General features: G+C 41.4%; 1 protein-coding gene across 6 annotated transcripts in view; it reads left to right on the top strand.

Annotated features, from left to right (window-relative positions):
- Nucleotides 1–17,087, top strand: part of mapk10 (mitogen-activated protein kinase 10) — a 127,633-nt gene that overhangs the window by 36,934 nt on the left and 73,612 nt on the right. For 3 of the 6 annotated variants that reach the window (XM_078215938.1, XM_078215754.1, XM_078215573.1), the window contains exons 4-5: nt 1,897–2,035; nt 4,985–5,150. In XM_078215938.1, the coding sequence (XP_078072064.1) occupies nt 1,897–2,035; nt 4,985–5,150 (305 nt within the window). Of the gene's footprint in view, nt 1–1,896; nt 2,036–4,984; nt 5,151–6,507; nt 6,511–8,058; nt 8,131–17,087 lie in introns of all 6 variants that reach the window. The other 3 variants (XM_078215848.1, XM_078215666.1, XM_078216026.1) reach the window with 2 other exon arrangements.

Raw genomic sequence — 17,087 nt, 5'->3', positions numbered from 1 at the left:
AGACATCAAAGTGCTATAAATGACTAAATATAACAAAAAGAAATGAGCAAAACTTGCTGTTGGTCAATGAGACCTGATCAGTGATTGTTAGTGAGTCACTTGATCGTGCAAAGCAGCTCCACAAAAGGTAATCCTATAAATGTGTGGGGCAGTAGTCACAAATACAGTTGTGGGATAGCCAAGGAGGCAGTGGCCTATTAGTATCTGTTAAAATCTTTACTACTGAGGAGCATCCTCAAGAACCTCAGTTGGAGGTGTTAGGTGTCAGGGAACTCAGGTATTTATTGCAGTCTTACTTGCTCCATACTCCAAATGACAACTGCCCTCTCAGGGTGGTCCCCAGTCAGATCACCCCACACCCAGGGTCACCTGACCCATTCCCTTAAAGTGGCTATGCCCCAATATACATAACAGTATCTATTCAATTTTCTGTGCATAATATTTTTAACACTGTTTCCGCTAGCAGCTGCATCTGAATGATGGTTCATCATGCTGTAATAATGTCACTGCAATCTCTCCTACAGTCTAGAAATAAGATACCATCTGCACTGGCACATTAGTCTTCATAAACACACAATTTTTGAGCATGCATTATCTGATGACTACTTCATTGCTCAGTTGAACATTAACAAAGTGACACAGATGCTGCATTTCCACTGCAGCTACCAGTCTCAGACCAACAGTTGCAGTATGGCCTTCCAACCAAGCAATATCCCAGGAAAATCTCAGCAGGTCTGAAAGCATCTGTGAAGAAAGAGGAGAGCCAACGTTTTGAGTCTAGATGACCCTTCATTATTTAGATGCAAAATGTTGGCTCTATTCTCTCCCCACAGATGCTGTCAGACCTGCTGAGATTTTCCAGCATTTTTCTGTTTTAGATTCCAGCATCCGAAGTATTTTGCGTTTAGACTGTGTGGCTGAAACTCCAATTCTCCAAGAGAGAGTTCTGTGCACACCTGGATAGAAGCACCAAGACTGTGCCAGCAATTATATTAACTGAAGATGGCTTTATAAAGTGTCCCAGATACCCCTTTTAAAGTTTATTAGTCACAAATAGGCTTACATTCACACTGCAATGAAGTTACAGTGAAAATCCCCTAGTCGCCACACTCCGGCACCTGTTCGGGTACACTGAGGGAGAATTTAGCATGGCCAGTGCACCTAACCAGCACATCTTTGGACTATAGGAGGAAACTGAGCACCCGGAGGAAACCTACACAGACACGAGAAGAATGTGCAAACTCAACACAGACAGTGACCCCAGCTGGGAATCGAATCTGGGTCCCTGGCGCTGTGAGGCAGCAGTGCTGCCTAAGGATCCCTGAGCATGTTTAAAGTCCAGTTTCACATTGCTCTATTATTGCACACCTCCGGAGAGTTTCTCATCACTTCTCCTCGGACTCAGGTCAAAACCTGCTTCTGGACATTTATGCTGCTCTGTGTAAAAACCGAGAGAGTGCTTTAATTTTGAATGTAAAAACTAAACCACCATTTTCTTAAGTTACATAAGTGTATAACCATTTCCTGCAGTAAAGTGGAATGATGTGGTTGAAGGTGACATTCTTTCTTAGTTGGAGGCACAGAAGGGGAATATTGAGCTAACTGCTCTTGCTCCAACTGTATTGAATTCCCTTGATAGGTGATCATATTGCACACTGATTTTAGTTGTTTTGTGGGCCATACCATTTTGTTCTCCCACCTACAGAATGGGTGTAGAATTGCAAACAGTTGCTGAAGGGAGAAAACAATGATAAAAATCTTGGTTTTCTTGGTTGCCTTGCTCACAGTTGAAATAAATGTTGAGTCCTCTTTTAATCAATAACTGACGAGGTGATGGAACACTGTCGTCTGTGATATTATCCATTCAGGAGCCTCCTTTCTTCCCTCTTGTGATAGGTATTTGGTTATGGAACTGATGGATGCCAACCTATGCCAAGTAATCCAAATGGAACTGGATCATGAGCGGATGTCTTACCTACTGTACCAGATGCTGTGTGGCATCAAGCACCTCCATTCGGCTGGCATTATTCACAGGGTAGGTTAATTCAGTAAAAGCAGATTGTCTCGAGCATTGGTTGATGGGTAGAGCTTCACATCAAAGATAATCTGCATTGCTATACTTTAACTGCTGCAATTTGCACAATTTTTATACAGTATCCGGTTAATGAAGTTTTTTTAGGATCATGAATGATGCTACATTTTCATAGATTTTTCACAATTTTGTTGCTACAATTACACATTTCAGATTTCGTGTACAAAGGATGATTGTTCTGAAGGTACTGGCTGAGGTTATTCATGAAGGCCTGCCTTCTTAACCTTGCCTCACGCCCAATGTATGGTGATCCTCAAGTTAAATCACCACCATTCAGCACTCCCTCTCAAAGGGGAGAGCAGCCAATGGCCATCTGGGACTATGTTGACTTTACCTTTATCTCTGAAGAATACTCTTTAAAACTGCTGAGTCCCATGATGTTATATCTGTAATTTCAGCATGATTACCCACTGCAAATTCAATCTGCTATAGATCCTGACTTTATCCCACCTGGATATCTTGATGGTTTGCATCTAAATCCAGTAGATTTGCATGTGTCCCATTCCAACAGGTGAGCGTGCCTTCTACCCAATTGATGTAAACCCACAACCAATCTCATTGCTAGGCATAATTTGTGTAATCACAAGCGGTGTTGGTGGGGGGAATGAGCGCTTAAAATCCAGCAGCTACTTGTCAGTGTAAAGCTGGTAGTAAAGCCCTAAAGGTGTGGAGGGGTGGCAATTGATTGGTGAGAGCACAGCAAAGCAACAAGAAGATCTATTAGGGAGCCAAGAAAATATACAAAAAACTTTTATTTACTGTTTTTAGAACAACTTCTAGCAACCTTTAAGACTGCTGGTTAGGTCACTCCATGCCCAGTATCAGTGGTTGGAGTATATATTGCTTTTGGCACAGCACTATGCTTTGCAGACCAGAATGAGACACCCTACTCAAACAGATAAGTAACCTGGTCACTCCTTCCTGGATCAGATAGAAATAGTGGCACACAAATTGATAATCGGAATTGGGCAATGAGTGGTGCACTCAAGCTGTCTTCATTTCTCGTTCATAAACATAAATTTTACAAATCAACCACTCAATGGTCTCCATAATAAATTCTGAATGAATGCTGATGGCTGCAGATAACCCCCTCGGATGTTGAGATGAACCTGTGGAAATAGTTGTTTCCTTTTCATGCAATGGTCTTTATCTCTACACAGTATAGAGTCCACATAACTTGCTCCAAATGTATGAAAGAAGAAATATGCCACATACCTTTTTATGCACTTTTTGTGGGTCAAACAACTCATCAAACTCACTAAAGTATTCACTGAGTTACAATCTCTATCTCTAATCAAAAGCGCCCTGAACATGATCCCTCATAGGACAGGATTTTGCCAACCTCTTGGCAATAGCTGGGAAGGGAGAAGGCTGGCAAGATGGCACAGGAAGGTGGTCTTCATGCGGCTATACCATTTTACCAGTGGCAGGAATACTGGCAGCCACTGAGAGCCAATTGGCCAATGAAGGCTCTCTTCTCAGTTCTACAGACAATTTGCTCATTGCCTCATGGAAGGACCGTCCAATGAAACCTGATGATCTCCAAGTAGGCTTGAAATTGGAGACCTCTTTTCTTTTTTGAGCACCCCACGGCCCAGGGAGGAACCTCTGGCGTCATTGGCCCTCCTGCGACAACAGCGCCACCTGTCCACTAAGCCACCCCAACTTCCTTGCCAGGGCCAGCCTGCCTGATCCTGAAAGTGTCTCCCGAACCCACTTTTCTGTCTTTGAATACGTATGGTCATCAATGCATCTTTGTTCCATAGCAGCAATGGTCACTGCTCCAGTAATGCTGCTGAACAACAAGACCTCTGATTGGATTGGCAGCTATTGGTAATGAGCCTCAATTCTTAATAGGGATGGCAGCCCTGGCAACTGCCAGGCACCACCAGGGATTTGCCTCCCTGGGCCCTGGCCCTGGCCAAAGCGGGTTCACTTCCCACTTTTGACCCCGGCTGCCATACTTCAGCCTCCATCATAAAATTCAGCAAGTACATTCAACATTTCTCTGCTCCTGCCCGTGTGTGCCTAGTATCCAACCATACCTTGCTGTCTTGATTCTATTGACCCTTTCTTAGCCACTTAACTATCTTAGTTGCTCTCATTTAGAATTCTAATCAGTATTCTGCGACTTAATTTTGTGTCTGTGCCCTGTTTGAGAGCACATTTCCACTCCATCTGACGAAGGAGCAGCGCTCCGAAAGCTTATGGTATTTGCTACCAAATAAACCTGTTGGACTTTAACCTGCTGTTGTGAGACTTCTTACTGTGTTCACCCCAGTCCAACGCCGGCATCTCCACATCATGACCTTCATTTCTACCCAGACTTCGTAATCAACTATCAGCCATCAAACTGTTTCAAAAAGGCCTGACTAAGGTCCTGTGAAATATAAAGGACCCCAGTGTAATTTTCAAGTTAAAAATAGCTGGAGCATACATGGTGTAGAATGGCCTAACCAATGATTCTTAAGTGCTCAAGAATGGTAAATGTGGGTTTTTAATGCTCCTCTTTGCCCGACAGAATTCTTCCCATTTTATGCTCATCCCTCCCATAACTCACACATCAGGATTGCCTTATGTTCCTCCTCTAAGACTCCAGTCTGGCTTGACATCATGGAGGAACAGTCAGATTTCCTGCAAACACCTTTCCCCAGCCCCATCGATTGGTGAGCTACCTTTTAGAACTAATGCAGCTCTGGTCACGGTTATGCAATTGGACTAAGAATCCAGAGGCTGGAATAAAAATCCTGGGAAGGTGAGGTCAAATCTCACCCTGGTAATTGGAAAATTTGAATTCAGTTTTAGTATTCTGGAAATAAAAAAAAGTGGGTAGCAATAAAAGTGGCCACAAAGCTGACAAATTATTTTGTACTTTGACTTTTATATTTGCAGGATCTAAAACCCAGCAACATAGTGGTAAAGTCAGACTGTACACTGAAAATCCTTGATTTTGGATTGGCAAGGACCGCTGGAACAAGCTTCATGATGACTCCCTACGTAGTAACCCGTTATTATAGAGCACCTGAAGTAATTCTGGGGATGGGATACAAAGAAAATGGTGAGCTATTTACTAAACAATCACATTTTGTATTATTGTTTCATCATGTGCTATACAGAATGTCATGCATACTTTGAAACATCCTGTTAACTTTTATAACAAGTTTCTGCTTACCAAATGATATGACATGAGTGAATTGTTTTATCCAAAGGCAGTCCAGTAATTCAAGTTAATATGTTGCAACACCACCCAGCCATCTGGCTGTGAGCTGACAAGAGTTCATGTGGCAATTGATCATGCGATTCAAAAGATTGGTCATCCCAATGAGATTGCCATATGAACTCTTCAGCTGATTCGATGAGCTTGTCAGCTCTCAGCCAAGTGACTGGATAGTGTTGCAGAATATTGAGGGATGAAGGAAATTACCTGGCCAAAGAGTAGACATTGATGATGCTACAGTCTAGAACCAAGCCCATATGCCACCTTAGTTGAAGGTTGTTGCATGGATATGAGTAACACCATCACAGTAAATACAGCAGTGATTCAGGTAGAAAGCCCACCACCAGCGTCTTAGGGTAACTAGCGAAGATCAATACAGCTTTTCTGGTGACGCACCCATCTGAAAAACAAAATTTAAAAACATTTGTTCCAAGGTAAAGTATCAGGAAGAGGTCTTGCTGAGAAGTATAGATATATTTATTGTACGCTTTATGGATAGGTATGATGTTGCATAATGTAATTATGTAACATTATGTAAATGGGATATAGTTTTCCTCCCACTTGTTATTCATTTTTCTCTCAGCTTTAAGTTGTTAATTCCACAGAGCAGGCAGAAGATTTGCTTTAAAATCTAAAATATTAAAGATACATGTAAGAGGATTTACTGCCAATTTATTCCCTCCGTCCCTGTGATTAGTACTTTTCCTCCATTTTAGCACTTTCCCGATGCCCTTGCTAAAATTTAGAACTTATTGCAGTGGATTTTAGCTAGCATGTGGCATATTAGTGGTGTACACCAGCAGATATCTGACTCTGCACATAGGAGGATTTTGAGACCAGAGCCTCTTTACCTGGCTGCTGGTAAGCTGTGGGCACCAAATAGCTGGCTCTTGATCAACATGATATTGAGCAGCCCAGAGACTTATCTGAGACAGGGGAGAGGGAAATTGGGGTGGCAACTGTGAATGAGGAGTGCAAGGCCGCAACAGCACATAGCATTCATTTGAAGGAACACAATCACCCACATCTACCCCACAGAAATAATTTTCAATGTAGCTTTTTACTGCCTCGCTGGTAAAACTGGGTGGCATGTGCACTGTCTATGCTCCATCAAAATGTCCATCAACATTTAACTCAGATTGCTATGTAACTGATAGGGTGATATGATTTTCAAATCAAAAGGGCTTGCCTCCTGAAGCAGGTAGGTGTTCTGGCTTCCCAGAAGAAGACCTCTTTAAAGGACAGTGACCATGTAAACAGGTCATAATGGAGCCACTACTCCTCTCCTTTCTGCAGGTGGGACAAATACAGATGTACCCCATTGTGTGTACAGGTACACATTCTGCTAATCCATGACATAGATTTTTGGTAGAATAATGCATTGGACTACTGAGCTGCCTAGGTATTAACAGTGTAACTATCAAAGCAGTAATATTTCTAATCCTATGAAACTGATTTGCATTCAGCATTGAACAGTGTTCCATTGTAAGTAAAAATGTGAAGCATCCTGATTTTATAGAAAAAAAATAAGAACTGGAATTACTGCAATGTCGTCTTCAGTAATTCTAACAATATGATGACAAAATCTCTGCATTCGCATACTTTACTATTATTTAAGAGGCTAATTGTTTTCTGCATATTGTACATTTCTTAATGTGAACTCAAGTAGAAAATTCTGAATTCAGAGAGAAGTGATCCATTGTGTTATTGTTCTTGCTTCTTGTGGGAAGGAAATGTTAATTTTATATTGTTAAATACTGTATAAATGCAATTTTATATTTGGGATGATAACAACCTTAAAAGAGCATGGAATGATGTAATATTTCTGCACAGAGACAATTCCCCTAATTGAAATTCTTATTTGCCTCTGGATCATCTCACTGAAAATTAATTTCAAGATTAGCATGTTCTCAACTAAGTCTGGAATATCTAAAACCTTGGTGACTACAGCTACAAATACTTACTATAGTCTTTTTAATGGGGAGAACTATTTTTAGATTTTATTTTTAAAATATGAATCAATTCTCTAATATTATGGAAAACTGACTCTCAGCATTTAAATGCAACTGAATGTTTAAGGGTGAATGGAATATATTAATGAATAATAATGAATAGGGATAATATTTGACAGATATACTGAGATGGTAAAGAGGAAAGAGATGACAATTCATTTTTGTTTGCAACCTGTTGTCTAAGTGAAACCCATTATTTAAGATATGAGTTGTATTGACATGACAATGAACAAGGGCATTCTCTGCTAGTAAGCCACCAATGGTGCCACCAGCCCCTATTTTCAATTCCTAACACATTGCATGTGTCTCTCTGCTTTATGTTCTACTGAAATGTTTGCTGGGATTATACCTTATTAACTCATTTAGTATGCTGGCTGCCCGTTATCATACATATAGTCAATTATCATTTTTCCACAAAGTTTAGACTATAATTTCCTGGTAGATCTTGTTGGCACTTAGCTTAGAATGGCCAGCTAGTGATTTGAAATCTCTACGGTAAGTTTGCTTACATTTATTTTAAATCAAGACACAGCAAATAGAATGTAGTACTGGTGCATGATGTTCATTAATGCTCTTTAAGTTTGTTTAACTTTCAGGATTTGGGGTTGACACTGCCTGGGGCCTTCAATTAATTGTTACTCATTTTCACATCCCTAACTAGTTTTCCCTTTTACGTGATGTTAATGATTCTAATTGTAATTTTTTTTTATGTCATCACCCATTCTCTGAACTCATAGTGGATATTTGGTCTGTTGGGTGCATTATGGGAGAAATGGTCCGCCACAAAATCCTCTTTCCAGGAAGGGACTGTATCCTTGCGCTGCTTGCAGTAGCTAATCGTTGCTTTTTGATGCATATCTTTAACTCTTTGAGATCAGATGAGTGCAAAATAAATTGTAAGAAACCATGTTCTTTTTTAATTGCACAGCCACCTTGTGACAATTTGATATTAGAAATGTTTCTTTCATGAAAACATTTAGCATTTGATGCAGAAATGTGGCAAGATATATTACATGCTTGTTTTTAACATACGCTTGAATAATGGTTGATTAATTATTCTACCTTCAGAACTGTTCAAATTCTAAAAATGCGAACAAATGCTACCCTTTAACCTTTGAACTACAACCCAGTGCCCCGATAGAATGGCTTTCAGAGGAGACATTACCTAGAATTTTCACAAGATATTGATGGTTCTGCACATTCATTCTTTTGTCTTTTACTGCGCATTATTCCTGATCACCAAATGTTCCCAGTTAGGACACTCCATACAATTACTGGTCTTCCACACCATTTTAGTTGCAATGCTTTTTTAGAGTTTGTAACTAAGTATTTTTTTTAAATGGCAGTTTAATTCAATAGTATTGCTTTATCTCAGGCTGCTTTTAAAGCTGAGGCACCCCATTAAGGAACTGAAGATGTTCTTAAAGCTAAGAATTAAACTTTCGGAAGATCAGGCTTCCAACAAGCTTCAAGTGAGCGATCGTGCTCTTTGGTGCTCATTTTCTGGGGAATGAGAGTGCCCTTGGTGCGCCAAAATGACATGCATGGCACACGGGCACTCTTGTGGGGTGACTCACACTGGACGCCATATTGGTGCAGGCATTTGCATGCACGACATGAATGGCTGCTGGAAGTAAGTAGAGCAAGCAGATCATGACATCCATCAGGGTGCAACATGACTTGGAGAAGATGAACATTTGAATGAGGAACAGGAGTAGGCCACTTGGCCCCTTGAGCCTGCTCCGCCATTCAGTCAGATCATTGCTGATTTGACCGTAACCTCAACCTTACATTCCTGACCAACCTGATAACCCTTCACCCCATTGCTTATCAAGAATCTATCTACTTCAGCCTTAAAAGATATTCAAAAATTCTGTCTCAACCAGCTTTTGAGGAAGAGAATTTCAGTCTCTCAACCCTCTGAGAGAAAAAGAAATTCTAATCTCTGTTTTAAATCTGCCCCTCTTATTTTGAAATAGTGGCCTGTTCTAGATTCTCCCACAAGAGGAGACATCCTTTCCACATCCACTCTGTCAAGTCCCATCAGGATCTTGTGAATGAACAGAGGTCACATCGAGCAGGAGAAGCTGCTAGTAGAGGGAGGAGAGTGGGAGGGGTGGGGAAGGGGTTTGAGAAGGGATTTGAGCCGGAGGTCATATCTGTCCATGGTGATAAGGGAACAATTTTACCTGTGAGGAACAATATGAGGTGTCTATGCTTCATTGAAGTCCTCACTGACATTTTCCACCCTCTGCAGCCACAGTAGTATTACTGGTGGTTTTGAATGTGATGGTGGAGCTTAATTTTTATTCACCTGACCCTTCAAGGCTGGCTCAGGCAATATTTGCAGGATATCCCTGTTTGCTGCCCATTCTGCCCGCACCCCCATCGAAGCGCTTAAGTGGCTGATGCACTTACTGCCTGGCCTCAATTTTGAGGCTGGTGAGAGGAGTTCAGGAATAGTGAGGAAGCCTGGTAGGTTATTCTGCACGGGCCTCAGGCTGGAGAAGTGGCAGGGGACGGCCCCCTTCCCAGATGAGGTGCCCCCCCACATCACCCCCCCCCCCCCACACACATCCCCGACGTGTGCTCCATCCCCACCTGATCTTGCCCTCATGACCCCACCCTCCTGCTACTGTTACAATGCCAATTGGTGTTATATTTGGACGGGGGGATCCTAGAATGGAAGCTCAAAAGATTGTACCGGTTATTTTTATTTTTTATTTTATCAAACATGAGGAAATGGAGTCACGAGACTGCTAATTAGTTTTTAGCAACAAAAGAAAACATTTATTAAACATTTTAAAAAATGGATTATATTCCTCCTTTAGCGTAACACTCACATGTAGGTTTAAGGCTACTATGGATGACAAAATACATTTGAACCTACTATCATCATCAGTACACAAAGTCAATATTTGTGGATTTTTTCCTCAGAATCATTGTCATATGAGAGTTTGCAAACTCCACTCCCAAATACATTTGAAAATTTTCTCTTGTAGTAATACTTTCACTTGATAATCCGCATTCCAAAATCCGGTTAGCATTTTCCAAAAGAACAAAGGACAATACAGCACAGAACAGGCCCTTCAGCCCACCAAGCTGATACAGTTTCTATCCCTCTGTTTGCCTCCCATTCATGTGTCCATCAAGATACACCTTGAATATTGCTATGTGCCTGCTTCCACCACCTCCACTGGCAATGCGTTCCGGGCACCCACTACCCTCTGCGTGAAAAGCTTTCCCCACGTGCCTCCCATAAACTTACCATCTCATCTTAAACCTGTGGCCTCTTGTAGTCAACCCTTCCACCCTGGGAAAAAGCCTCTGACTATCCACCCTATCTATGCCTCTCATAATTTTGTAGACTTCTATCAGGTCACTTCTCAGCCTCTGTTTTTCCAATGAAAACAATCCAAGTTTATCCAACTTCTCTTACCTAAGACCCTCCAGACCAGGCAACATCTTGGTAAACATTTGCACCCTCTTCAAAGCATCCACGTCCTTCTGGTAGTGTGGCGACCAGAACTGCATGTAATATTCCAAATGCAGCCTAACTAAAGTTTAATACAGCTGTAACATAACTTGCCAATTTTTATACTCAATGCCCTGGCTGATGAAGGCAAGCTTGCTGTATGCCTTCTTGACCACCTTATCCACCTGTGTTGCCAGTTTCAGGGATCCGTGAACCTGTATGCCCAGATCCTTCTGTATGTCAATGCTCCTAAGGGTTCTGCCATTTACTGTATAATTCGCTCCTGAATTTGATCTTCCAAGATGCATCACCTCGCATTTGTCTGGATCAAACTCCATCTGCCATTTCTCTGCCCAAGTCTGCAATCTATCTATATCTATCTATATCCTGCTGTATTCTTTGACAATCTTAGTCACTATCTGCAACTCCACCAATTTTTGTGTCATTTGCAAATGTACTAATCAGACCACCTACATTTTCCTCCAGATCATTTACATATACATATTACAAACAACAAAGGTTCCTGCACTGATCCTAATGGAACACTACTAGTTACTGATCTCCATTCTGAAAAGTACCCTTCCACGATACTCTCTGACTCGGTTGACCAGACCTTCTACCCCGTGTTTAGCGGTGAGTTCATGCCAGGATTTTGAACCAGCTCTTTGTGACTTGCACTGCCTTTTCAAGATTATACTGTTAACCACTTTTGAGATCCCAGTCACTACTTTACAAATTGTTCACAGAGTAATAAAACATTTCAAACATTTTAATTACTGATAGAAAATCTTTTTCTAGTATTTATCACCAGCCAATCTCTTTTAGCTTTGTCTGAGTGTCTGTGAAGTTTGCACGTTCTCCCCGTGTCTGTGTGGGTTTCCTCCGGGTGCTCCGGTTCCCTCCCACATTCCAAAGATGTGCAGGTTAGGTTGATTGGCCGTGCTAAATTGCCCCTTAGTGTCAGGGGGATTAGCAGGGTAAATACATGGGGTTACAGGGATAGGACCTGGGTGGGATTGTTCTAAGTGCAGCCTCGATAGGGCGAATGGTCTCCTTCTGACCTGTAGGGATTCTATGATTATCACAGCTTCTGTGCAAGCACACAAACATTAAATCAAACCTTCCTAAAACTATACCCTATTTCTAATGTTTACTCCTACAAATATAAATTCCTTAAAACTAATTCTGTTTTCCTAACAGTTGCCACCAGGAGACTTACCTCATCCTGTGAGCTCCAGCACTTAAACTGGTGGGATTGCTTTTAGTCCTAGCAGAGGCCACCATTCCCGGTGAGGGGCACAAGTCCCACCTCCAGCCAACTAACAAGTCCCACCCCTAGCCAACTAACCTTCCATGGAGCATTAGATAGCTGCTGGCAGCCATGATTGGTGGGTTTGTGTTCCTTACCAACTTTTTGGTGGCAAGGCAGGAAATTCACCATCTGGAAAATCCTGCCCGAAATGTGATAGTGCAACTCCAATTCACCCATAGTCCCAGGCCTTACCTTCTCTCTGTCACTGATCATCATAGCATCCATTGTCCATAATGCAAAAACAAGAGCGACTATAAAATAAATATTCCAAACCAAATTTTGTGAATCAAACCATCTCATGATGCATATAAAACAACAAATCACCCTTCTTCGTTCTCTTCATGCCTGCCTTCCCCGTGCCTTTGCCTGTCTCTTACTACACTAATGGCTGCAGCATGGCCATTGGAAAGTTATGGACTGTCACAGGAGGAGAGTACAGTTGGATGATGAACTCGTCAGATAGGAGCTTTGAAGGCCTGACTTTAGATGGCTTCATCTCAGCCTAGGCTACAGCTGTCTGGGCTGGATGACAGGCAATAGCAAGGGCACTGGCAGGGTGTGAAGATAAATGCTATCCTCCTAAATGAGAACAGCAGGTGCATGTTCCATGGAGCCACTATCATTCCTCTGACAGTCTTAACAATCTGTTGGGTGACCTGGTATTCTTGCTGGGGTCGGTTACATTCTGAAATCCCCATTACACACTGTCACCTGGAATAACATGGCAGCAAGCTGACCTTGTATCACCACAGTCTCAGCTTCCACTGCAGTAGCCAGATGCTGGGTGTCTATTGCCTGTGCTTCAATGAAAGCTGAGATATCAGCAATCAGATGCTGCATCATTGTTCAGCTCATGAGTGTGTGAATAGAAGTGGACAACACTTCCTCCCTGGAAAAGGTGGATTCTACATTCTGCACAAAGTCCTGTGCCCATTTAATGCTGGACACTAAAATGTCCCTTTAAATTGACTGCAGGTTTTCTAGAGATTTGTCAATGCACCAAGCATTTTGTTTTGCCTTCACATCAGTGTTGTTCTGTAGACTGGCCCATTAGCTTCCCAAACTGAGTCCTCTGAAGTGCAGTCTGTGTGTGATCCCATCCTTCAGTGAGGTGACACCGATGTTAGCTTTGCCCCCTTCCCAGGCTACAGTCCACTCAAGCCTGATGTCTCACCATGTGCAGACTCCAGCACTAGCCTTTGTCCTGCCCTGGCTGTGGTTCACTCAAGATATTCAGGTTATTGCTAGAACTCAAGCAGGTACTGAACTCATTAGTGAAATACTCACATCAATGATTCAATCCTTTAAAATTCAATATAAAGGACCTACACTTTATGTGAGAATGTTGTTATATAAGATAACTGAAACTTTCAGTACCTGGTCCTGTCATATTAATCCAGTGAGTAAAGGGTAGAGACAGGGTAGAGTGATGAGAGAAACAAGAATGTGACAGATGTTAAGGAGGTAAGCTAATTACCCAGCGTGAAAACATATTTGAAGGAGACACAAGATGAATTTAGCCAAATACTTATCCTTAAATTCCATGATTGTTTTTACATAAGTGACATTAAAATGGAGCAAATCAATAAGTGCTATTAATACCACTTTATATAATTGTGGGGGTGGCTTAGAAATGTCACAAAACAGCAGGAGATGATGGTAAGTGGATCAACAGGTGCAAAGAAAATATGAATGTGCGCATGTCAGAGAAGATATTAAAACTATTCACAAGAGAGGTAGGGATGAGGACAGGTTAATCGGTTTAACTCCACTTCACCATGTCATCTATTGCTTTCTAATCGATTCATGCTAAATGACCTCTATCACCCATCTGACAGCCCATTCTGCTTCTCGATTATTCTGTTCAGTTTTTACAGTTTCTTCTTTATTTTAACCTTCTGTCCTTGGGTACCCTAGATTCATAGAAACTTACAACACAGAAGGAGGCTATTTGGCCAATTGTATCCATTCCAACTATCACGGAGCCATCCAGCCTAATCCCTCATCATTTTATACATTTCAATTACATCTCCCCTCAGCCTCCTCTGTTCCCAAGGAAAACATAATGGAATTTATCCAAGCTTCCCTCAAAGCTAAGATTCTCCATTCCTCGTATAATTTTCATAAATCTGCTCCATCCTCTCTCTAGTGTGATCATATCCTCCCTATAATGCAGTGACCAGAACAGTATACAGTACTTCAACTGCAGTCTGACTAGAGTTTTATACAGTTGCAGCCTAATCTCATTGCTATCATAGTCTAAGCCTCAGTCAGTAAAGGAAAGTGTCCCATATGCCTTCTTCACAACTTTATCCACCTGTCCACTCACCTTCAGGGATCTGTGGATATGCATTCCAAGTTGTCCTGTTCCTTTATAGTTCTCAGTATCCTGCCATTTATTATGCATTCTTTTGCCTTGTTAGCCTTCCTCAAATCCTTGATTAATCCAAATTTATCTACATTTGCCACCTTTCCACCCATCTGACTAATTCATTGATATCTTCCTGCAGATTTCTTTCCATTATCAATTACACAGCCAATTTTATATATCAACTGCAAACTTAACCTTTGCTAAGAATCAATATGGTCTCCACTCTCTCTGCCTACATCCCCTTAGAATGCATTCACTTGCTAAGGTACTTATGCCAACTTGCGGCATGCCTCGGGATCCAACTGAAAAAGGGGTAAAAAGTAAATGAACAGTAATAACTATCTCATTGAGTAAGTAGAAAATAACAAATATTCACAAGTATAAGAATGAAATACTAGAGATGCTCGGACTCTAAAGAGAAATGCTAAACAAAGCATGGGAGGGGGAGGGGACAGTCATTCCCTGGTTCATTCCCCATTACGATGCCTTGACTAATTATAGTTGACTAGCCTGGTTTGAATTTAAACAAAAGCTAGGCAGTTTACTGTTCCCTAATGCATTCTCCATGGGGTGCCTCTACCAATCAGAGTCTCCTTGCTAACCAATCAGCACCACCTTCTCGTGTAGTATAAATTGTTGTTTCCTTTGAGATTTGGTCCTCTTGTCCTGATGAGTGCAAGATGAACATGTCTCTCTTTTTACTCAAGTTCTGTTCTACCAAACAACTAACTCCAAAACAATAGGTAATTCAAAATATATGTATATCTAAACTAATTATAAAAGACATTTGTATTGGAATTGAATGGTTTGCGCTCCTCTTCTCCCCCACCCTAAATGCTCCTGGCTTTGACAAATATCTCATTGCAATGATTGCAACAAAACACATTTGAATTGTTATTTTTTAATAACTTGTATAGCATGGCAAAACTAAATAAATTAATTAATACCATATCCTAGAGAAAAATGCTTCATTTTTACCTAACCCTCATTATGCAAGGAAATGCCTAACATCAGTCATTGGTTTGTCTTTTGAGTGGAAACTCATTCATTGCTGGTATGCTGTTTTATTCTGTTTTCATGATCTGTTTTCAAATAATGTTTTGCATTTAGCTAATCCATACTGGTTACCATTTTACATAATTATGTGTTCCCTATCAGTTCCCTTCTTTGTGGATACAAGAGTCCAAATTTCCCTTATCTGCCCTCAATACTCAACTTTTGACCCAGTGGGGGGAGAGGGTCAGTATTGTTCCACATCACTATCTGAATATTTCTTTTGTCAGTGTTGAAAAATGAACTCCGAACTAAACTGTGGTCCAATGGGACCACTGCACAATTTTTATCTGCATTCCTCTGACTTGTGCACTACAGTTTGGAGATATATATGTGTTTGATTTGTTTTGTTAAATGCTGTCCTGCATTGACTGGATGTGTTGAGAACTGAACCCAGTAATATCCCAGGATTTCTTTCAGAAACATCAGTAACTTTCAATACCATTTTTTAAAGAGTAAAATGTCACTTATTTATTTGCCTGCAATATTTTTATTCTTTATATTAAATTTATTCAGAATTTGTTTTCCACAAACATGTATTTTATTCTGGAGACCCTCAAGTTGCCTCTTCAGATATGACAAAGTTCCTTCCCCATACCACAGTTTGGTAGTGTTTATGAATTTGACTGAACCTTTAAAATCAAGATATTAATGTATATTGACATGGATCCCAGGAGCTCTCCTGTCCCTCAGTGTGGAATAATTCTCATACCACTACACTGCTTCCTACACTTCCACCAGTTTCTTCTTCATTTCTAGGTTTTATTTTTAGTCAGCACTGCTTTAAGCTTCAGCAGAAGCCTTGTGTTTGCAACGTTGTCAAATGTTTTGTGGCTGTTTTGCTCAGAGGCAGGAAATGCCTATCAGGTGGGCTGGGAAATGCTTCACCTTCACAGCTTTACATTCCTGTGGTCCAGTAAGGACTTCTCCATTATGTTGGAAACCATGGTGTCATTGATAGGAACAACTATGAAAACCGTGCCCAAACTTTTTGGATGGCAGGCTCTCGCTACTCGCCCTGTCAACTCCAAGCACCCCACAACCATTTCACACTCGAATGCTGAAATGAGTGTGAGGTGGCTGCAGGCGGGACTTCTGTCCCTCACTCGGGAGGAACCCCTGCTTTAGAGAGTTGCCAACCAATCTGGCCAGCAGCTCTCCATTCCCTGCAGTGCAGGAGCTGAAGTGGACAGAAAAGGAAGTGCAAGAGGATGCCTGAGACTAAGTTTGGGCACCCACAGGCCAAGGCAAGTTCAAGGAGTCCCAGAGCGAGGAGGGTAGGAAAGGTGTTGGGGGAGTGTGAAGAAGGTGATTGAGGTCTCAGCGGAGAGACTGTGGGTTGGGGAGTTGGGAGGTCTGGAAAACATCCGATCTTACAAAAGTCCGGGGTCACTTACCAACCGACTCAAGAACAGCTTCTTCCCCGCTGCCATCAGACTTTTGAATTGACCTAACTTATATTAAGTTGATCTTTCTCTACAACCTAGCTATGACTGTAACACTACATTTTGCACCCTCTCCTTTCCTTCTCTATGTACGGTATGCTTTGTCTGTA

Source organism: Mustelus asterias, chromosome 1 (genome assembly GCF_964213995.1).
Source record: "Mustelus asterias chromosome 1, sMusAst1.hap1.1, whole genome shotgun sequence".
Lineage (NCBI taxonomy): Eukaryota > Metazoa > Chordata > Chondrichthyes > Carcharhiniformes > Triakidae > Mustelus > Mustelus asterias.
This window is presented reverse-complemented; position numbering and strand designations above follow the sequence as displayed.